This window comes from Gadus macrocephalus, chromosome 16, assembly GCF_031168955.1.
Source record: "Gadus macrocephalus chromosome 16, ASM3116895v1".
In the NCBI taxonomy this organism is placed as follows: domain Eukaryota; kingdom Metazoa; phylum Chordata; class Actinopteri; order Gadiformes; family Gadidae; genus Gadus; species Gadus macrocephalus.
In genome coordinates this window covers 29,743,348-29,765,281 of record NC_082397.1, presented here as the reverse complement: position 1 = coordinate 29,765,281, position 21,934 = coordinate 29,743,348, and the positions used below count along the sequence as shown (strand labels likewise).

Here is a 21,934-nt window from a genome sequence, read left to right as displayed (position 1 = left end):
CGTCAGAGGTGGGAGGTACGGCGTGAACATGGTCTGCTGCATGGCGAGCAGCAGCGCTGGCACGGCCAATCACAGCGCTGAGCTGCTTGTCTTTGGTAAGTCCTGGATCCAAGGAGAGATGTTTGTTGCTGATGTAGCAATAGTGTAACTATCATCACATGACCCCCCCCCCCCCCCACACATGTCATGTTCAGGAGAACAGTACTAGTGATGAATGAGTGTATTCATAACACTGTTGTTGATGTTTTCATAATATTGTTGTTGATGTTTTCATAACGTTATTGTTGAGGAGTGTGTATCTATCTATGTGAACATATGTATATGTATGTATGTGTTCATATCTATGTATATGTACACAGAGCGCAGGAGACCAGTGATGATGATGATGATGATGATGATGATGATGATGAAGAGTGGTACAGCAGCTCATCATGTCTGGTTCTCCCTCAGATGCCTGTGACCTCACACTGGACCCCAACACGGCCCACAGACGACTCTCTCTGTCTGAGGACAACAGGAAGGTGACGCGGGTTGAAGAGGACCAGTCGTATCCGGATCACCAAGACAGATTTGACTACTATCTCCAGGTGTTGGGTAGAGAGGCTCTGACTGGCCGCTGTTACTGGGAGGTAGAGTGGGAAGGACGGGTTGTTATAGGAGTGACATACAGAGGAATCACAAGGAGAGGACGGGATGTTGACGGCTGGCTTGGACAGAACAACAAGTCCTGGGTACTTTATTGTACTGATGGACTTTACGCTGCCCGGTACAACGGTACAGAGACAGCCCTCCCTCTCCCCCCCGCTGGCTCCACCAGAGTAGGAGTGTATCTGGACCGGCCTGCTGGCTCTTTGTCCTTCTACAGAGTGTCCCCAGGTGGAGGAGGGTCCTCAGACACACTGACACACCTCCACACCTTCTGGTCCTCCTTCACCCAGGAGGACCTCCTCCCGGGGGTGAGGGTATGGTGGGGGGGGGGGGTCCTCAGCCTCTCTGTGTCGGTTGTAGAAAATAAAAACGGGCGCGGGTCCCCGGGGCCGCAGTGATCCCTCAGATGTAGAAAAATTAGGGGGGGGGGGGGGGGGGGGGGGCAGCGGGGGGCAGACTCAGTGTCGTAAAAAAAAAAAGTGCAGCCCCCTCCGCCCCGGCGCACACACAAACACACACGCACATCTCTCTCTCCCCCCCTCTCTCTTCTCTCTCTCTCTCTCTCTCTCTCTCTCTCTCTCTCTCTCTCTCTCTCTCTCTCTCTCTCTCTCTCTCTCTCTCTCTCTCTCTCTCTCTCCCCCTCCCCCTCTCCCTCTCCCTCTCCCTCTCTCTCTCTCTCTCTCTCTCTCTTTCTCTCTCTCTCTTCTTTAAAGTATAGCATGATAAACCATGAAAAGGCTTTTAAGATCTCCCATAGTTAGATAAGCACATTTATTATTTGAAATGTATATAAAATACCTATTGATGGTCAACCTTTGTATATTTTCAGACTTCACCAGTTTTGGTCTTAAGGGCTCTTATATCTTAATTTTTGTCATAGTCCTGATTTGCGACCTGATTTAAAGCAGATGTTATTTTTTATTCATAATAACCAAGATGTCTATTGGATAATGTTGCATGTTGTAAATGACTTTAAACTGAATCTTGATTTTTTGTGTTCTGTTGGGAACCAAGCGGTCGCAGAACATGTTCAGTTATTAAAGATACGTGCTCACCTGTTGATGATTTGTAAAGTCTGCTGCTTCTATCGTTTTAGTCCTCGTGTTAATTGTGTACATGTAAGGGACTATTTTTCTGTCTTATTTGTTAACGAAGCATAATTGCATTAAACAACTCAGTGGATCCAACTGAATGTTCTTGTTTGTTCAGCCGATGATTTCTCGTTTTATTAGTAAATAATGCTTTCTCTGTGTCGGTTGTAGAAAGAAACCACAGACAGAGGGCTGGATACACACTCTCTGTCTCCTTCTCGTCTCTCTCTCTCCATCTCTCTCTCTCTCTCTCTCTCTCTCTCTCTCTCTCTCTCTCTCTCTCTCTCTCTCTCTCTCTCTCTCTCTCTCTCTCTCTCTCTCTCTCTTCTTTAAAGTATAGCATGATAAACCATGAAAAGACTTGTAAGTCTCCCATAGTTAGTTAAGCACATTCATTATTGAAAATGTACATAAACTACCTATTGATGGTAAATTTTTGAATATTTTCGGACGTCACCAGTTTTGGTCATCAGGACTCTGATATAATTTTTTTCATAATCCTGATTTACAACCTAATTTAAAGCAGATTTTTTATTTTATTCATAATAACTAAGAGGTCTGTGGGATAATGTTGCATGTTGTAAATTACTTTAAACTGTATCTTGATTTTTTTTTGTTCTGTTGGGAACCAAGCGGCCGCAGAACATGTTCAGTTATTAAAGATACGTGCACAACTGTTGATGATTTGTAAAGTCTGCTGCTTATATTGTTTTAGTCCTTGTGTTTTATTGTGTACATGTAAGGGACTATTTTTTATTTGTTAATGAAGCATAATTGCAATAAACAACTCAGTGGATCCAACTGAATGTTCTTGTTTGCTCAGCCGATGATTTCTCGTTTTATTAGTAAATAATGCTTTCTCTGTGTCGGTTGTAGAACGAAACCACAGAGAGAGGGCTGGATATACACTCTCTGTCTCCTTCTCGTCTCTCTCCATCTCTCTCTCTCTCTCTCTCTCTCTCTCTCTCTCTCTCTCTCTCTCTCTCTCTCTCTCTCTCTCTGTCTCTCTCTCTGTCTCCTTCTCCTCTCTCTCCCTCCATCTCTCTCTCTCTCTCCTCTCTCTCTCTCTCTCTCTCTCTCTCTCTCTCTCTCTCTCTCTCTCTCTCTCTCTCTCTCTCTCTCTCTCTCTCCCAGTCTCTATTATTTTGCAATTGTTCAATTAAAGGCTGTAGATAAAACACAATGAGATAGACTACATGTCTCGTATGTGCCGTCACACTCCTGTAACTAGCGTGGACAAGACCGACAATCTCCCCACCGGCTTAACTGAAACCCTCCACATGCCCAAACTTATAATGGTGTTCACCACTTGGGATGCTTTTATCCTCCCCTTGAAAAAACCTAACATTATCAAACTTCTTCACGAAAATGTTTAGTTTTCTTTGCATGAAAAATTATCAATTAAATCCACCAACAACATATGTGTAACCCGGGGCAAATAAAGACTGGGACCAGAAAAGAATTACTTTCTCTCCATTGAAACCCATTCATATTCTCCGATCTCATAGGTCCCATGGGCTCTACCGGAAGGGGCGTGACTTCGCCGCTCTGTAGGTCCATGACTAGCCCTAGGCTAACGTCTTGCCTAACACTTTACCCGGGATAACGTCAAACTGTTGCCGTGTTAACGGGACTAAACACCAACCGCCGCAGTGTGGGCAGCTGGGGCTGGGGGAGGGCTGCGGGGGGACGGGGCGCGCCACCCCTCCTCGTCCCAGCCGCCGGCGTGGCCGTCGACGGGCCAGACGTCGGAGGGCGGCGGAGGACGGGGTCCCCGAACGGCGCTCGAACGGCCCCCTACGACGGATCAGGTGGGGGCCCCGAAGGAGGTGGTCCCCGACCACACCCCCAGGGCTCCTGCTGACTCTGGGGTCTGGCAGACGAGGGCCTTCGCTAAGGATTCTGGGGGTTCTACTGTTCAAATGACCCCTCCTGGTTCATTTGTGGTTGGTAAACTAATCAGGGTTCATGGGTTGGGGTTTAACGATGTCGGGGTGTGTTGGTGACTCTTGTGTTCATGTTGTGTTCATTGCACCATTACTGAAAGTGTTAGTGTGGTTGAATGGTGGCGTGTGTTTTAGTGTGTACCGTGCTGGTGTTATTAAAGGCAGCTCCGTTGTCCAGCGGTGTATGGGGTGCGGAGCTGCGGCCGACTGCTAAACCTGGGCTCCCGTCTCGTCCTTCACCTGCTGCTCACCACAATATGATTATTGAAGTTAAACGGATTGAATTATGGTACATGATTGTCTGGTGGGCTCATATTTAAAAGGATTATGGTGGGATGTTGTTATTTAAATAAGAAGTAAATATTATATATTTATAATTAGAACTAAGCTTAAGTAAAAAAAACCTGAATAACATTAAGAATGATAAACAGTGTGAGAATTTATTTTACACTTTGATTAGTTTAAGAGAAATAATGGAATCATTTTAAATATGTTTATTTTTCTGTTTGCATTTGATTTCACATTGTGAAATCAATGTTTCCTTTTTCTGTTTTTTTATGGTTTTTCACCTTGCTAACAACTGAATTACTTACAACTGAATTGAGGCTTCAATAAAAGAAGATAAAGAGGAAACAGTTTGTTTATTGAGTGTAACCATGAAGGAACTCTGAGTGGATGCACCAATCTCGTTCAAGTGGAGAATGCACAAAAAAGGGAGAGAACTTGACAATAGTAATAATATAAAAGTATTCATTAGTGATAATAATATTATAACAGTATTCATCAGTGATAGTAATTTCATAACAGTATTCATCAGTGATAGTAATATTGTGATAATATTCATTAGTGATAGTAATATTGTAATAGTGTTTGTCAGAACTAAAATTATATTTACTGAGACCCAGTTTAACAGTTTAATTTAATACCGGCTTGCGCTTTATTAAAACATTCCTGGACACGACGCTCGGTGATCATGAGTGATGTGATGATGAGAGTTGATCAGGAGCCCGTCCTCTGGCCGGGTCACATGGGGCTCCAGGTGGGAGGTCAGAGGTCAGAGCCCGTCCTCTGGCCGGGTCACATGGGGCTCCAGGGGGGAGGTCAGAGGTCAGAGCCCGTCCTCTGGCCGAGTCACATGGGGCTCCAGGTGGGAGGTCAGAGCCCGTCCTCTGGCCGGGTCACATTGGGCTCCAGGTCAGAGGTCAGAGCCCGTCCTCTGGCCGGGTCGCATGGGGCTCCAGGTGGGAGGTCAGAGGTCAGAGCCCGTCCTCTGGCCGGGTCGCATGGGGCTCCAGGTGGGAGGTCAGAGGTCAGAGCCCGTCCTCTGGCCGGGTCACATGGGGCTCCAGGTGGGAGGTCAGAGGTCAGAGCCCGTCCTCTGGCCGGGTCACATTGGGCTCCAGGTGGGAGGTCAGAGGTCAGAGCCCTTCACATTAATGCGATTTATCTCCAATACATATTTTAATCGCTTGACTGCCCTAATGTAAACATATAGAGAGAGACAAACACACACACACACCCATAAATCCACGCATCCCGACCCATCCATACACATCCTCTCATAAATAGTGACTCATGCGCGTTAATCGTAAATATAGGAATAAAAAGGAGCACACTGCAATCTGAATCAGAATTCATGGTTGAATAATGCAGGAACCCCTTTAATGTAACAATGCACACACACATACATATCTATAAATACATGGTAAAAGCATGCAAGAAGTATTCAAAACACACAGGGAAAAATATGTGCTGGCGAATAAGATGGAAATAGATAAAATAAAAAAGACAAAATAGATAAAATGAATAAGTAAATAGGTAAATAAATATAAATAAAGATAAATAAGGCATAGTGAAACCAATCATACATTCATACCATCCTTTCACATAACAGAAGCCTCCAATGTAATAAATGGGGGAGTAAAAGAGGTGGAAGGCCTCAATAAAATCATGATGTAAAGGAAGCACACAGTAAAGATAAAAACATGCTACATATTAAAACACACAATGGACCCGACGCCATGCAGGGAACCCCCAAGGAGGAGTCCCGGGACCCCCCAGCGCCCCCAGCAGCGTCCCAGTGCAGCCCCTACTCCCTGATGTTCAAGGGGGGACCCTGAAGAGGGTCCCGGTCGCCCTCCAAATGTCCGTCTCCTCCGGGCAGAATCTGTGAAACCCGATGGTTTGTGATTTAATAATACCCGCCAACGTGGGCTTGGGGTGAAAGCTACTTCATGGAGGAGTGCGTGAGGGTCACTGGGTTTGAAACCAACTTCTGTGTGTGGTGCGTTTGTGTCTGGGAAAGAAACGGTTGTGATTAGAAAATCGATGTGTTGCATGTTGTGTATATTTCACCTTAATAGCAGGGTGATGTGTATTGAATAGGTGTATGAATTGCAGAAAGGGATCCAAGCTATGTGGCCAGACCCCGAAGATGTCGTCCAGGAACCAACAGTACACCTGTGGCAGCAATGGGCAAGACTGCAGAGCAGAACGCTGGAACCACGCCATGTAGATGTTCTCATAGCTGGGAGGGACCTTGTTGCCCGTCGCCGTCCCGTGTGTCTGGAGGTAATGCTTGTTGTTATAAACAAAGTCCTTACTGCAGGTTGATGGTCAGTGACTCCAACAGGTGGCTGGGGGGCCTGTCGGGGTCTGGGTGCCGGAGGAGGGCAGAGCGGACAGCCCGCAGGCCAGAATCCATGTCCATGTTGGTGTACACTGAATCAAGATCAACTGTAAATAACAACGCTTGTTTGGAAACCGGTGTGCTATTCAGTGTTTGGATGAAGTGGTAGGTATCTTGGGTGTAGCTGGGGTGTTTCCGGGAGATGGGGTTGAGGTGGTACTCTATAAACTCAGCTGCTGCAGAGGACTCTCTCCCACAGTGGGAGATGATGGACCTCCCCGGCGGCACTAAGAAAGGGACCGTCCAGGACTCGGGCGCCGTGTGGATCTTTGGCTGAAGATAAAACAGGCGTTTGCGTGGAGTGTCTGGACCTAGACATATTTTCTGTCTATGTGTGATGTATTTACGTTGATGGGGGTCAGTAAATATATTGTGAATTTGTTGTTCCCTGACCAATTGGAGTGAATCCTGTATGGGTCTGTAATGTAATGTATTCCCTGACTGTCTGTGTGCTTCTAAGAGGTATTGTTGTGTATCTAAGATGACTGTCTGGAGCCTTGGTCAGCAGGTTTGATAACTATTTGTTTGTAATTAGGCAGGTGTCTAAGTGCTGTGTATTCTTGTTCAGTAGGGTTGGGTGTGTCTAAAGTGTTGTTGAGTGGTTATGCATGGCGGTGTGTTTATTGGTACGGAGGAGTGGGGTGAGGTTCTCCCACAAAGCGCCCGGCGGTGGTCCCCAGCTGGACGGCCCCTGAAGCGGTGGAATGGGCCCACCGGGTCGGCCATGGGAGGGTGATGTGTGTTAATGTGTGTGTGTGGAGGTGTGGAGGTGTATATATTAATTAATATATTGTGGCTGAGCTGATGTGTGTTAATGTGTGTGTGGAGGTGTATATATTAATTAATATATTGTGGCTGAGTTGATGTGTGTTAATGTGTGTGTGTGTGTGGAGGTGTATATATTAATTAATATATTGTGGCTGAGCTGACGTGTGTTAATTTGTGTGTGGAGGTGTATATATTAATTAATATATTGTGGCTGAGCTGATGTGTGTTAATGTGTGTGTGTGTAGGTGTATATATTAATTAATATATTGTGGCTGAGCTGATGTGTGTTAATGTGTGTGTGTGTGTGGAGGTGTATATATTAATTAATATATTGTGGCTGAGTTGATGTGTGTTAATGTGTGTGTGGAGGTGTATATATTATTTAATATATTGTGGCTGAGTTGATGTGTGTTAATGTGTGTGTGGAGGTGCATATATTAATTAATATATTGTGGCTGAGCTGATGTGTGTTAATGTGTGTGTGGAGGTGTATATATTAATTCATATATTGTGGCTGAGCTGATGTGTGTTAATGTGTGTGTGGAAGTGTATATATTAATTAATATATTGTGGCTGAGCTGATGTGTGTTAATGTGTGTGTGGAGGTGTATATATTAATTAATATATTGTGGCTGAGCTGATGTGTGTTAATGTGTGTGTGGAGGTGTATATATTAATTAATATATTGTGGCTGAGCTGATGTGTGTTAATGTGTGTGTGGAGGTGTATATATTAATTAATATATTGTGGCTGAGCTGATGTGTGTTAATGTGTGTGTGGAGGTGTATATATTAATTAATATATTGTGGCTGAGCTGATGTGTGTTAATGTGTGTGTGGAGGTGTATATATTAATTAATATATTGTGGCTGAGCTGATGTGTGTTAATGTGTGTGTGGAGGTGTATATATTAATTAATATATTGTGGCTGAGCTGATGTGTGTTAATGTGTGTGTGGAGGTGTATATATTAATTAATATATTGTGGCTGAGCTGATGTGTGTTAATGTGTGTGTGGAGGTGTATATATGGGATGGTTGGGATGTTGTCAGGTTGAGTGGTGAAGGTGTCGAGGGGAGTTTCTAGTAGGGGACTGAGATCAGTGACTATGTAGCTGTTGAGTGCGCGTAGGTTCTGCTGTTGTTTCGGTGAGTGGTTGATGACTGGGAAGTGGATGGTGGCGTTGGGGAATGTGGTTAGTGCCTGTTTATTAAGGGCCGATATTTGTTTGATGGATCTAAGTTCGGGGTTGTGGTTCATGTTGTTTATGCCAACTGTAAGGATGACGGTTTGTGTGTGAGTACGTGTTGGTGTTTTCTGTAGGATGTGTAAGATATGTCCTATGGTGGCCCCGGGATAACTGTCTATTTGTATGTGTGCGTGTGTTTGTGGGGGAATTCTGTTGAGATTGGAGTCGCCGATGATGAGTGTGGGTGTGTGTCCTAGGTACGACCAATCCTGCAGCTTGTGGCCCCCCCTAACCTTATGGTAGGTGGGTCGATAGTATTTAAGACTGCAGGATTGGTCGGGGAGGGGATGGACTGTGGTTTGATATCTGGAGGGGGTAGTGTAGGGGGGGCAGTGGGGGCCGGAGGGTTGGTGTCAACAGTGACCTGGCAAGAAGGTTGTGGGGGGAGGGGGGAGAGATTTGGTCAGTTGGGTTCATGTGGTCGTGTTGACCTTAGTAGGCCCCTTCATCATTGCTCTTAGATTTTTGCCAGGCCACTGTGACACCTATGGGGGAGAGGGGGGGGGGGAGGATTTTAGTGATATGGAGGCAACAAGGTCCACAATGAGGTTGGTGCGTGTGTGTGATCTAAGGAGAGGTCTGCTGGGTGTTGGTGTGTGGGGTGTGGTGGAATCTGGTGGGGAGTTATGGGTATGAATGACCTGTGCGTCGAGGTGGATGATTGTCTCCTTGCGGGGGTTGGGATGGGGAGAGGTTGGATGCAAGTGTCTGGATGGAGTGAGGGGGAACTCTGGAGAGAGGGTGGTGTATGGTGGTGTGTTGGTTGTTGCTCGGTCCTCTGAGGTGGAGGTTCATCTGATGAGAGGATTTCTGACTGGGGGGAGTGGGGGAGAGGGTGGGGATGGGTGGGTGGGGGTTGGTTGAGTTGGGGGGGGGTAATTGATCTGAGGTGGTGTGGAGGGTGTGTGGTGCGACTCTGTGGGTGTCCTGGCTCCTGTTGCAGGTAGGGAAGGTGGGGGCCCTACCCCTACCCCTTATCCTTGAGGGAGGGGGGAGGGGGAGGGCCGGTTGTGTGAGGGGGGGGTCTGTTGTGTTTCTGGTTGTGTGTATAGTTGTGGGTTTCGTCAGTGTGGGGCGTGGGCCTGAATAGAGTGATCTAGGGTGTGTGTGGGTGCTGGTTGGGGAGGCAGAGGGAGGGGGATGGGGGGGGGGGGATCTGTGTGGCTGAGTGTGGGCTGTGGAGGTGTCGGTGAGGGGAAGGTCCAGGCTCGAGGTGGGGTGGTATGGGGACTGGTCGGTATGGGGGAGGGGGGGAGTAGGTTGAGGGGGTGTGGGTTGGTAATGAGTGGTGAGTGAGGGGCGGACGGTGTATGGAGTAGTGTGTGTTCTAGTTGGTGTAAGGTGGTGGGTAATAGTCTGTGGCCCAATCTCTTGTGTGCCCAGTTGGTAGCGATCTTAAGTGAGAGTGTGTTGGTGGGCTGGGGTGTTTGTGTGAGTTGGTCTATTGTGTGTGTGTAGTGTTCTTTTAGGATCAACATGTCATTGTGCATCCAGGTGTTGGTGTTGTCATGATTTGTTTGTAATGTGATGTCTGTGGGTGATGGGTTTGATGAAGTGTGATCATTTGAGGACCTGTCGTAACATCCCCCTGGGGAGTTCCCGGGAGGACACCGCTCTGTCCGCTGTGTCCCTGTGGTGCAGGGCCTGGAGTATTTTAAAATATACTTTGACTTTTCCACGGGTTGGGCCATCTGGTGCAATGTACCGGGTGTGTGTTGGTGGTGGTGGGAGGAGTGGACGGGTGGATGGTGGAGGTGGTCTTTGTGGTCTGACTGGTTGTGTGTGTGGGTGTGTTGGTGTGGGTCTGGCGTGTTCTGTGGTTTGATATGTGTGTGTGGGTCTATTGTGGTGATGGTGGGTGTGTGGGGGTCTATACTGAAGGCTGGGGGGTCTATAACGGGATGTAGGTGTGGGAGGTAGCGTGCGTCTGTTGTGTGCGTGGTAGTGTGGCTGTGTGGTGTTGGTGCGATTGGTGTAGGTAGGCCTCCAGGGTGAATACATTTCAATAAAGATAGATCTATTTGAAAAGGGTGAAGCTGTGAGGGGGCTCTGACCTGCTGACGGTGACGGTGGTGGTCCCGTGGTGGGTAGCCGGAGAGGGTGGTGGTCCCGTGGTGGGTAGAGGCGACGGCAGGACGGTCCCTGGTAACTGCTGACGGTGACACAGCCAACGGGCCCATAGAAACACACTTCTATTGGAAAGGATGAAAAGTACATCAGAGTAAATAAAAGGGGGATCTGAGGACTCCGCCCGCACACACACGCATAGAAGTATATATATATATATATATACTTCTATATATATATACTTATGTGTTCTGTTACATGTATGTTTTCTCCTGTGTAATTCAGTCTTTTATGTTTATTGATGGTCCTGTGATGCCATCTACTGGCGAACTTTGGTATTTTTCTGGAATACGTTCTGATATGCATGCCTTGCACTCCATTACACTACATTCACTTGATCGGGAAGCATGGTACTCACACTCGTCTTCATAATTGCGTCTCCTCTGGTTTCAAGTTGGCCTTTGTAAGCATCGTTGGTACGTTATCTGTATTGATATGTTAAGGGGGTTTGATGTATAATGAGATTAAGGAAACTTTGTAAACAAATTAGATGGATGGATATTCTTAGTAGCTAAGCTAATTTTACAGCATTCTGTTATTCTCATACTGAAATGCTGTGCTTCCATTCCTCAGTTTTACCCTACTTCACCTCACCATAAAGAGTGAACTGCAACTTTTCGTCTGCGTGGTTTGATGGAGAGGAGTTTATACCATCTGTCAACCCTGGCAAGGCGCTGGGGGTAGAGGGAAGAACAAGAGAGACACACACACACACACACACACACACACACACACACACACACACACACACACACACAGACCCACACACACAGACACACACACACACACCCATGCATCCAGACCCATCCATACACATCCTCTCATTAATAGTGAATCATGCGCATTTATACAAAATATAGGAATAAAAAGGAGCACACTGCAATCTCAGTAGAAGTCATGGGTGAAAAATAAAGGAACCCCAAAATTGCACACATACATATATATATATAAAAAACATGGTAAAAGCATAAAACATGGTAAAATCATGCAAGAAGTATTAAAAATACACAGGGTAAAGATAAGTGCTGGCAGATAAGTGCAAAATAGATGAAATTAATTAATAGATAGGAATATAAATAAGTAAGGAATAATCACCGAGAGGCCGGGCAATAAACAGTTTGATATGCCCGGCTCGTGGACGGCTTACGGTAACCTTCCGCGAGCCGGGCATATCAAACTGTTTATTGCCCTGCCTTGAGGTGATTATTCCGTTTATTCTACTTCGCGCCGGCCAACATAATAAAACAATTCAAATACTTTAATAATTAGCCTTTTTCTTATTCGTATTGCATGCTTATTAAATGTATGCTCTGTTTAAGTTCATCTCCCTCGAAAAGTAGTTCCCTTTAGAACTACGGTAAATAACGTTAGCTCAACTGTAGGTAACGCGTTTCTATAGCAACCACACAAGGCTGGATCTGATCACTAGTTTAATAACGTAGCTGCTACATTCGTATCAAGTCAGCTTTAATGAAGATCGATCAAACATGCACTCCTTGGTTTATTTTTACAACAGACCTCATGTTTGAAATGTATGTGATAGAAAACGATACAAGCGGCGTATTGATCTACTGTGCTCAGTCAACAGCAAGTAGAACCGACAAGTCAGCGGGCAATATGCCGGATTAATGCACCCCTCCCAGCCAATCAGAATCGAGCATTCTTAAATGAAGTAGAATAAAGATAAATAAGACATAGTAAAACCATTCACACGTCCATACCATCCTTTCACATAAAAGAAGCCTCCGATGAATAAGAGGGTAAGGGTTAGGGTTATGGGTAGCATAGCCCTAACCCCCGTCCCCGAGCCCAATGGACGCTGTCCTGGGTCGTCTGGAATTGAAGGAGAGACCGTTGTTTAAGGTGACCACATCGGGGGTCCACCTCAGTAGTATATACTATGTCCCATAGAGGTCCATTCCTATCTGAATTCACTTCCGGTTGGGGAGGGGGTGGGGGTGGAGGGGTCATCCCTATTCACAGGGGCACTTCCTGTTTATGTTTTATGACGGGTCATAAACATAGTTTAAAAAGGGGGCGACGGCTGCTGTAGGGTCCCCGCATTCATCAAGTTGTCTGCAGTGTTCTTTTCATTCAACATGGACTGCTCATCAGAAGAAACCCACAGATCAGATAGTGCTATTTGGTTGTATAGGGACCCTCGTACCCCGTCACCACTGTCTTCTCCAGCCATGGACGACTCTGCGTCGAGCAATGAGGACATTGAAAACCAGATGCCTGATGGTATGTCCGACTTTAGTACGCCTGTGTCTAACTATGTCAATAGTTGTGGAGATGCGGTACTGCTTAATGCTCCACTCAAAAGAGCGAGGCCTGTTTTAGGCTTGAGAGACCGGAGTGCCGGGGATTCATTCACCCACGTTGGCGAATACGGCTTGGAGTATGTAATATCATGGATCGATGGCTGTGTTATTTTGAATGTTAAAGATTGTGCTACAGAGTGGCGGTTGAACGTTCACGAGTGGAATTTTTTCTTGGAGAATTTATGCCCCATGCTAGATGGTGTCCGGGGTACATGGCATGCGGGAACCCATGCATTCCAATGGACCTTTCAGTATGAATCGAGGATTCATCGCATGGATGCAAACTATCATACGAAGAGACCACAGGAGTTCATTTTTTTCAGACGCTGTGTTGATACAGACGAGCTACCACAGTGCTATGATATGCATTGCATCGGTAGCTCTCCTCTACGCACCAGTGTTTTAGAAGCTGCTGATTATTTTGATAATGTCTTTTTCATGCAGTGGGCTGATTTGTCTGCACTACGTGGAATTTTTGCAGAGATTGATTCTATGGCTAAGACGAATGAAGAACCATGGAGCACAACTGATGATGAATACCGAATGTGTCTGTTTGAGTCGTCTGGGTTTGATGAGGGGGTACATGGTGTGTTTGAGTATGTTTAGGGTTATGCTAGCATTAGAAAATGGCAGCAATGTATAAGAAGGTGGGGGTACATGCTAGTAGTATTAAGGGTGTTTTATTTTCCTTTTTAAATATGTTTTTGATAGGCTATACCTTATATTAATATGTGTGTGTTGTGTGTATTTTTTTTTTTTTTTCATATTCTAATGGTATATTTTTGATACGCTATGCAGCACAGGTCAATGATGAACATGTGCAAAGTGGGGGTGTGGCTATGGAGACTGGTGATTTAAAGGCTGTACAACCCGGACCCCACTGGCTTCAAGAGTATGCCATCTATCTGACCGGATTGAATCTGACCTTCCTACACATCGGAGAGGACAGTGAGCTGGAGGTGGACACAATAGTATCTGTCTGCGTCCTGCAAGACGGAGGCGTAACTTGTAGTAGGAGGCGTAACATGTAGTCGGAGGCTAGGAGGCGTAACTTGCACTAGGAGGCGTAACTTGTTCTTTTCTAAATCGAGGTCCACGCGAGATCTTTCTCTTTTCGCGGGAAAACAAAAAGCGTTGTTGTTGTGTTGTCCATAAATGATCAGTCAGGTTCTTATTAACTCGATTTATTAACACATTATAATCACCATGTCCCTGCTCTCAGTCTAGCGTGTCTCTCCGCATCCCGCGATCTCTCCCAGCATCTCGCGATATCTCCAGTAGCTAAGATACTATACTACATCCCTCCCTTGTTTAGAATTAAAGTACTACTTCAACATAAAAGGGTTTCATTACAAACAATCAAATTAAATCCCTTGTGACTAACTGTCTATTACTGTTGCCTACAATAACACTGTACTGTAATGTTCACAACTCTTTTTTTTTTTTTTTTCATTCATTAACAGATTCAATATGATGATTATTACAGTTGAACATAACTTATATTTTTTTTTTTACTAAGTCACTTTACAGTTACTAAGTGTCCCTGTAACGTGCAGGCTTTCTAACAACCCTGCCACGCCTGGTAGTGACAACCTGCCATTCTGGAACAGGGGCAGAGTCGGGTTCAGGTGGAATCTCGACTGCTGGAGTGATCTGAGCGAACTCCATGTCCAGATTGTCATTGAGAACCCGAGCCTCGGTTGGCTCCGGAACATCAAAGTCCATTACCACTGGAGTGTGGCGCAGATGTTTGACATTCCTGATGACCTTTGATCCATCTTCTGTGTTAATCAGTTCGAAAGAATTGTCCGATGTGTTTTTGAGTAACACATAGCGAGTGTCTCTGAATATGGAATCCAGCTTTCCGTTCTCCATACTAGCAATGTACACAACGTCACCAACTTCAAAGTTGTGTTCCTTCGCTCTTCTCTTCTGGTCAGCGTACTGTTTCATTTTGGTTCTGTACTCCTGGTGATGGTGTCGGATGTCATTTGTCTTCTTTCTGTTGTGTGATATGTCATCTCCCTTCTCCACGTTTGGAATCTTTGTACGAATGTCTCGTCCAAACATCAGCATAGCTGGTGTCTCCCCCGACGCTCTGTGTGGCGTTGAACGATATGCCATCAGAATCTTAGGAAGCTCCTCCCCCCACACCTTTCCTTCACACTCGGCCGCTCTGAAGGCTTTCTTTAGGTATCGGTGAAATCTCTCAATTTTCCCATTCGATTTCGGATAATATGGAGATGCACGAATGTGTTTGACACCACACGTCTTGAGGAACGACTCAAAAAGCTGTCCTACAAACTGCCTGCCATTATCCGTCACGACCTCTAGGGGGAATCCGAATCGAGAAAAGATCTTTGTCATTTCTGTAATGACAGTTGCTGATGATATGTCAGATATCACCACAGCCTCTGGAAATGAGGTATAGTAGTCAATCACAGTCAATATGAACTTGTTCTGGATAGGACCTACCAGATCGATACCTAACTTCGTCCAAGGTCTCGGTGGTAAGTCAAGTGGTTGGAGGGGTTGATCGTTCTGGAGCGGCTGATTGAGTACACAGGCGGAGCAGTTTCTAATGTCTCTTTCAACATCCAAATCCATGTTAGGCCAATAGAATTTACTCCTCAGGTACTGTTTTGTACGTACCACACCCTGATGCGTCTCGTGTCCGATCCTGAGTACTCGTTTTGTCATTGCTTTCGGTAACACAATCCTGTGTCCTCTCAGTACAAGTCCATCGTATGTGCATAACTCTTCTGCACACCTGTTGAATGGCTGTAAGGTTTCCGGAACCGGATTTGGCCATTTTCCTGTCTCCACGATCGTCTTCAACTGCATCAGTGTTTCATCCTCTGCCGTTTTCAGGCAAATGTCCTCCAGAGTTATGGCCTGTACATCATGCAGAGTCACTGACAACACTCTGTCGACATACAATTCCACATACTCATTGTCCTCAGTCTCTTGTAATGGAAGTCTTGATAGTGAATCTGCCACATTGGATTTTCCCACTATGTGTTCGATCTTGTAGTCGTACGGCTGTAGTCTCAAGCCTAATCTCTGTATGCGGGGTGGCGATAGTGTAGCTTTCTCTGGGTTGAACATGTAGATGAGGGGCTTGTGGTCTGTTTGTAGCGTAAACTTTCCTCCCCACAGGTATGTTCTGAAATGTTCCACAGCCCAAACACAACCTAGAGCTTCCTGCTCTATCTGAGAGTAGCGGCGCTCGGTTGGAGTCAATGAACGGCTCGCATACGCCACTGGCTTGTTCCGTCCATCTGATTGGGTTTGAAGTAAGACTGCTCCTAGTCCTACTGGGCTCGCATCACTGATGACTACTGTTGGTGCATTCAGCTTAAAGTAAGCCAGGCATGGCTCACTTACCAACGCGTCCTTCATTGCTTGGAACGATTTCTCTGTTTCTGTCGTCCACTCCCATTCCTGTCCTTTTCGAGTCAACCTCCTTAAAGGTTCTGATAGGTTCGCATAGCTCGGTATGAACTTCATCAGAAATCCGCAGGTGCCTAGGAATGAGCGAAGTAGCTGTACATTCTCAGGTCTTGGTGCTTTACAGATAGCTTCAACCTTCCTTAGATCTGGTTTAATTCCTTCGGCTGAGATCACATGACCAAGTATCTCAATCTGCTGTAGTCCGAATATGCACTTGTCTCTGTTCAGGGTTAGGCCTCTGTCCGTGAATCTCTGGAAGACTTGTCTCATTCTTTGTTCCAATTGCTCATCATTCTCACCGAAGATCACAACATCATCCATGTAACAGACGGTGCCCTGCATTCCGCAAAGCATCGAGTCCATAGCCTTCTGAAAGGCTTCCGGTGCACTCGATAATCCAAAGGGGACTTTTCTGAAGCGGTAGCACCCTCTGTGAGTAATGAACGTGGTCAGGTGTCTAGATTCAGGGGCTAAGTCACACTGCCAAAACCCTTTCCGTGCATCTAACTTGGCAAACACTTTTGCTCCCTGCATAGCATGTAAGATGCTGTCTACAGTCGGTACTGGATGTCTTTCTCTGATCACAGCATGATTCACCTCCCTGAGATCTACACATAGCCTCACTTCCTTGGTGTCTTTCTTTGGAATTAGTAGTATGTTGGAGACCCATTCTGATCCTTCATTCACTTCCTCTATTATACCTTGGTCAAGCATCTTGTCTAACTCCTGGTTCACAGCCTCCAACATTGGATAAGGGACTCTCCTCAAACCCTGAGCTACAGGTGAGACTTTCTCATCGACTGTAACTTTATGACTGTAACCTTTAATTTGACCTAGTCCTTTAAAAAGTGAATGAAATTCATTTGCTAGATTACTGAATCTCTCTGTCTGTCCTACTGTGTTCACAGTTTCTCCCGGGTTCAGTATCTTCAATGCAAAGCTGGCTTTCCTACCTAGCAAGGCCTCAACCTTTCCTTCTATGACATAAACGTCATCTTTCACTACCTTGTCCTGCCATCTAATTTCTGCCTCAAAATAACCAGCACATCTAAGTGGTGTTGTCTGGGCATAGGCATAAAACCTCTTTCTGGTTGGTCATAGTTCTGTCCTTCTGGACAATGTTCTTCTAAATAGGTCTTCTCCTATGAAGTTTCTACCACTTCCTGTGTCTATGACCATTTTTAGCTTTTGTCCATTTATTTTCACTGTTTCAGTCCCTTCCGAATTAACTGCATTAATAAACTCATCTGACTCTGAGTCAGAAGGTTCATGCACTGCTCTAACTGGTTTACGAAATTTGGGCTTTTCTTCATCCCTATTTCTGTCACTATTCTTCCCTCCCTGTGCAAATATTTTCTTCCTACACACTCTTGCATAATGTCCAGTTTTTTTACAGTACAAACAAGTAGCAGTCCGAGCTCGACATTCATCTTCTCTGTGGGACGACATTCCACATCTGAAACACTTGGTGTCGCTGTTGTCATGCTCACCGTCATCATTTCTGCTTTCGCTTCTTCCGTGTGCTTTAGGTTTCATTTTCGTGTCGTCACCGCGACTCCTCCTCGTCGTGAAGTGAACCTGATTGTCCCGGGCTCTGTGATCACTGGCCTCCGAAAATAATCTAGACTCCGTCTGCGCAGCTTCAAAAGCTCTTGCAGTTGACAATGCTTTGTCTAAAACCAGTCCATCCTCCTGTAACAGTTTGTCACGCAGCCTCTTCGTCGCACATTTCTCCACAATCTGATCCCTGATCATGTCATTCTCCAGATTCGCCAAGTCGCACGATTTCGCTAGTTCCCGCAGTCCATTCACAAAAGCATCAACCGACTCGTCGGGAAACTGAGCTCTTTGTCTAAACTTGTGTCTTTCCAAAACCACATTTCTCCGTGGCGTAAAGTATACATCCAGGGCAGCAACAGCCTGCGCATGCGTACCTTTGTCTCCGGGTAGATTAGCGAAAATCCTCTGGGTCGGCGCACCAATGCAATGCAGAAACGTGGCTCTTCTGACCGCGTCCTGTGCACTGACAGTCCCACTCGCAACTTCGAAGAAATTGTACGAGTCCTTCCATAACGTGTATTCCGTATACAAGTCCGATGCTCCCAGGTTCAATGGGACTGGCGGGGCTAGTTGAGCGTGGAAAGCAGGCGCCGGCGGCACTGGTGCAGCAGCAGCCTGTTGTCCCTCCTGCGACATGGTGGTCACTCGTGGTTCAGTCTGCGTTTCCCCGGCGTATTAGACGTGAAATCCGTGTCGTCTTGTTGCCTTCGACTTCATAGCAAACTATCCCATCCTCGTCGCCAAATGTTGTGTTGTCCATAAATGATCAGTCAGGTTCTTATTAACTCGATTTATTAACACATTATAATCACCATGTCCCTGCTCTCAGTCTAGCGTGTCTCTCCGCATCCCGCGATCTCTCCCAGCATCTCGCGATATCTCCAGTAGCTAAGATACTATACTACAGTTGTAATAACTTATTTGAATTATTAAACTGCTGTCTTTAATTATTAAATTATTTATCTGCTGTCTTTTTGTTAAAGGTATAAAGGGATAAAGTGGGCTAAACTTAATGTTACGAGAGTGGCGTATGTGTGTGCGCGAGTCTGTGTGTGTGTATGTGTGTGTGTGTGTGTGTGTGTGTGTGTGTGTGTGTGTGTGTGTGTGTGTGTGTGTGTGTGTGTGTGTGTGTGTGTGTGTGTGTGTGTGTGTGTGTGTGTGTGTGTGTGTGTGTGTGTGAGTGACGTCAGCGAATGAGTCGACGAATGAGTGAACGAGCGAATGAGCGAGTGTCAGTCTAGGAGGAATTAAACAAGACCGGTTGAATAAAGTACCAAACGCCGAGAATCCGTGCCCGTGTTTTCCGACCGATAAACAGACCCACTGCCGGTTATAGTGAAGGGTGTTACCCCCGAAAGGACATCGGCCCTGGAGGGAACGTCTCCCCTGTGCTCCCGGACTACGGTCTGAGAGCCAAGAAACAGGAAAGGTGTAACATTAAGCAGGTTCCCCACGTTAAACTGCTATATGCATTATATGTCATTGTAAAATTGTAATAGGCTTCTTTTCTTAAATGCATATGACTCAAGGATGTCAGTTTCACGTAAGGCTATGATTAAGATAATCAAGAGCATATCAAGATTAAGCTAATCAAATTAAGCTAATCAAGAGCATATCAAGATTAAGCTAATCAAGAGCATATTTTTAAATGAGCGGGTCGGGTGCATTATTTTTATATAAGGCCTAATATTTGAGGTCCGAGTTACGGTCATTTATGTACCCGCGCACCACTGCTACATACAGATCACTTCCGCGATTTAGAAAAGTACTAGACACGCCTCCGACTACAAGTTACGCCTCCGACTACAAGTTACGCCTCCGACTACATGTTACGCCTCCGACTACATGTTACACCTCCTAGTGCAAGTTACGCCTCCTCCGACTACATGTTACGCCTCCTACTACATGTTACGCCTCCTAGTGCAAGTTACGCCTCCTCCGACTACATGTTACGCCTCCTACTACAAGTTACGCCTCCGTCTTGCAGGACGCAGACAGACCCACTTCGGTGGACACTGCTATGAGAGATGACGGATGGCCTGTATCAATACAGATCCGTTTAAACCCTGCATCGCTGGCTGTTCTGCGATTTACCACGGGGCTCTGTGTGGTAGCCATCATCAGCCATCAGAAGCAAGCGGCCTGCTGGGGATGCCAGTGTGATTGCCCAAGTCAACGACGCCATTCATGCCTGCAGGGAGCGACACATCATCACTACGAATCCCACTACCATGACATTTGTGTTATCCTGGACAGACGCCCCTTCCTGTTACTTTTAGAAACTGTTTTAAAGAAGACTACAGGGTTGACTGTGTCCCCAGAAAAAATCTATGGTGTGGTCGAATCTTTTCTGTGTGATTTAATATGCAATACCTATGATACCGAAAAACTGGATTTAATGACCACCGAAGGTGTGTCCGATGAACATCTGCTTCTGATATATGAAGCCATACAAATGTGGCGTCCTACATTGTCACTAGGCAAACCAAAACCTGTTGACGGGTGGTGTTTATAATGGGGATTTTGTTTTCTTATGCGTATGATGCGGATAGCAAGTCTGTATCAGATAGACTAGCTGTTTTGATGTATGCTGCCATAGAAAATGATACGTTTGTCCATCATAATGCTTATATCAAATGTATGTATAAGGATTGGAATGATTTGGTCATGAAATTCTTGCATGACAAGCCTACTGATCTAATGCTAGCTGAAATATTTAACCATTTCTCCGACGGGGACTGTTTTACTGTCGGTCATGTAATGTGTATATGTGCTTTTGTGTCGGATGTCTTGAAGATGAATAATGCCTCATACGCAGAGTGTATTAGTACTGCTCGAATGATGTCTTTTAAAATGGTGCAGAAAAATAAATCTGCCTGTAAACTATATCTGAACATTGTTTTGAGCGGACAGACATTTAAATAAAAGGATGGATAACTCTGATCATTGTTTCAGTATTCGTTTTTTGGCGCAGGCATACGACATGGATAAACGGCTGCATAAGACTTATTATGATACCTCCGGACCAGGGGGTTACGGCGGCATCAATAAACTAAGAACGGCCCTCAAGCATAGTGAGGGTGCAGCGCCTCCACTAAAATATATCAAGAAATGGATGCTGAAGCAGGATCCCTACACCCTGCATGTACCTGCACCGATACATTTCCGCAGAAATAGAGTATTGGTTAGTGGGATAGATAGACAGTTCCAGGCTGATTTAGTGGATATGTCAGAGTATGCATCCGAAAATGATGGTGTGCATTTTCTGTTGACATGCATCGATGTATTCTCAAAACATGCATGGGTTCGTCCGTTACCATCCAAGAGGGCTATCGACGTCGCTAAAGCTTTTGATGATATTCTTGGTGAAGGGCGTACCCCCGATAAACTGCAGACTGACGCTGGCAAAGAATTTTATAACAAGATCTTTCAGCGTTTGATGGAGCGGTACAATGTCAAACATTTCTCTACATCTAACGAGACCAAGGCCAGCATAGTGGAACGCTTCAACAGGACTCTGAAAACCCGCATGTGGAGATATTTAACAGCTGCCAACTCCAAACGATATGTGGATAAACTACAGGATATGGTCCATGCTTATAACCATTCATACCATAGGTCGATAAAAATGACCCCGGTCAGCGTTGATAAAGATAATGAGAAAACAGTGTTTAACACGCTATACAAAACCACTCACGAGCCGATGGTGGTGTTTAGATACGATGTTGGTGACACGGTTAGAATTTCAAAAGTCAGAGCTACATTTCGAAAGGGGTATGAGCAGACATTTACAGATGAATATTTTGTAATATCGCAGCGCATAGCAAGGTGTCCTCCAGTCTATAAGCTGCAAGACTATGCAGGTGCCCCTGTCCATGGAACATTTTATGAGAAAGAGCTACAAAAAGTTATAGTGTCTAAAAACAAGGTGTATAAAATAGAAAAGATTATAGATAGAAAAAGGGAGGGGTCTAAGAATCGGCTATATGTCAAATGGCTGGGTTGGCCGGAGAACCCAGCCAACATAGAAACCCCCATCACATAGAAACCCCCATCCCTGGGGGTTTCTATGTGACTCTAG

The 21,934-nt window shown here is 45.5% G+C and overlaps 3 protein-coding genes across 3 annotated transcripts in view; 2 read left to right on the top strand and 1 right to left on the bottom strand.

Moving 5' to 3' along the window:
• The window catches only part of LOC132474177 (E3 ubiquitin-protein ligase Midline-1-like), a 3,552-nt gene extending 2,382 nt beyond the window's left edge, over positions 1–1,170 (top strand). Inside the window, exons 3-5 of the mRNA XM_060074702.1 lie at positions 1–95; positions 451–1,060; positions 1,095–1,170. The exon at positions 1–95 is cut by the window's left edge and continues 217 nt beyond it. Coding sequence (XP_059930685.1) covers positions 1–95; positions 451–1,046 — 691 coding nt within the window. The 3' untranslated portion in view covers positions 1,047–1,060; positions 1,095–1,170. The remainder of the gene's footprint in view (positions 96–450; positions 1,061–1,094) is intronic.
• Positions 1,171–9,453: 8,283 nt separating this feature from the next.
• Positions 9,454–11,441, bottom strand: LOC132473880 (mucin-2-like). The gene is made up of 2 exons (XM_060074164.1): positions 10,875–11,441; positions 9,454–10,581 (listed from the first exon to the last, which is right to left on the bottom strand). Exons 1-2 carry the CDS (start codon positions 10,884–10,886, stop codon positions 9,454–9,456), a joined length of 1,140 nt encoding a protein of 379 aa, XP_059930147.1. The 5' UTR covers positions 10,887–11,441.
• A 1,027-nt stretch (positions 11,442–12,468) lies between these two features.
• Positions 12,469–14,613, top strand: LOC132473879 (uncharacterized). The gene is made up of 3 exons (XM_060074163.1): positions 12,469–13,426; positions 13,639–13,811; positions 14,515–14,613. Exons 1-3 carry the CDS (start codon positions 12,616–12,618, stop codon positions 14,611–14,613), a joined length of 1,083 nt encoding a protein of 360 aa, XP_059930146.1. The 5' UTR covers positions 12,469–12,615.
• The last annotated feature ends 7,321 nt before the right edge of the window (positions 14,614–21,934 follow it).

Bases quoted from the DNA above. Each gene is read 5' to 3' on its own strand.
- LOC132473879 (XM_060074163.1), top strand. From the start codon at position 12,616: ATGGACTGCTCATCAGAAGAAACCCACAGATCAGATAGTGCTATTTGG. The intron at 13,427-13,638 runs GTGTGTTTGAGT...TACGCTATGCAG, and splicing joins GTTTGATGAGGGGGTACATG to CACAGGTCAATGATGAACAT. The intron at 13,812-14,514 runs GTATCTGTCTGC...CTCCATGTCCAG, and splicing joins AGCTGGAGGTGGACACAATA to ATTGTCATTGAGAACCCGAG.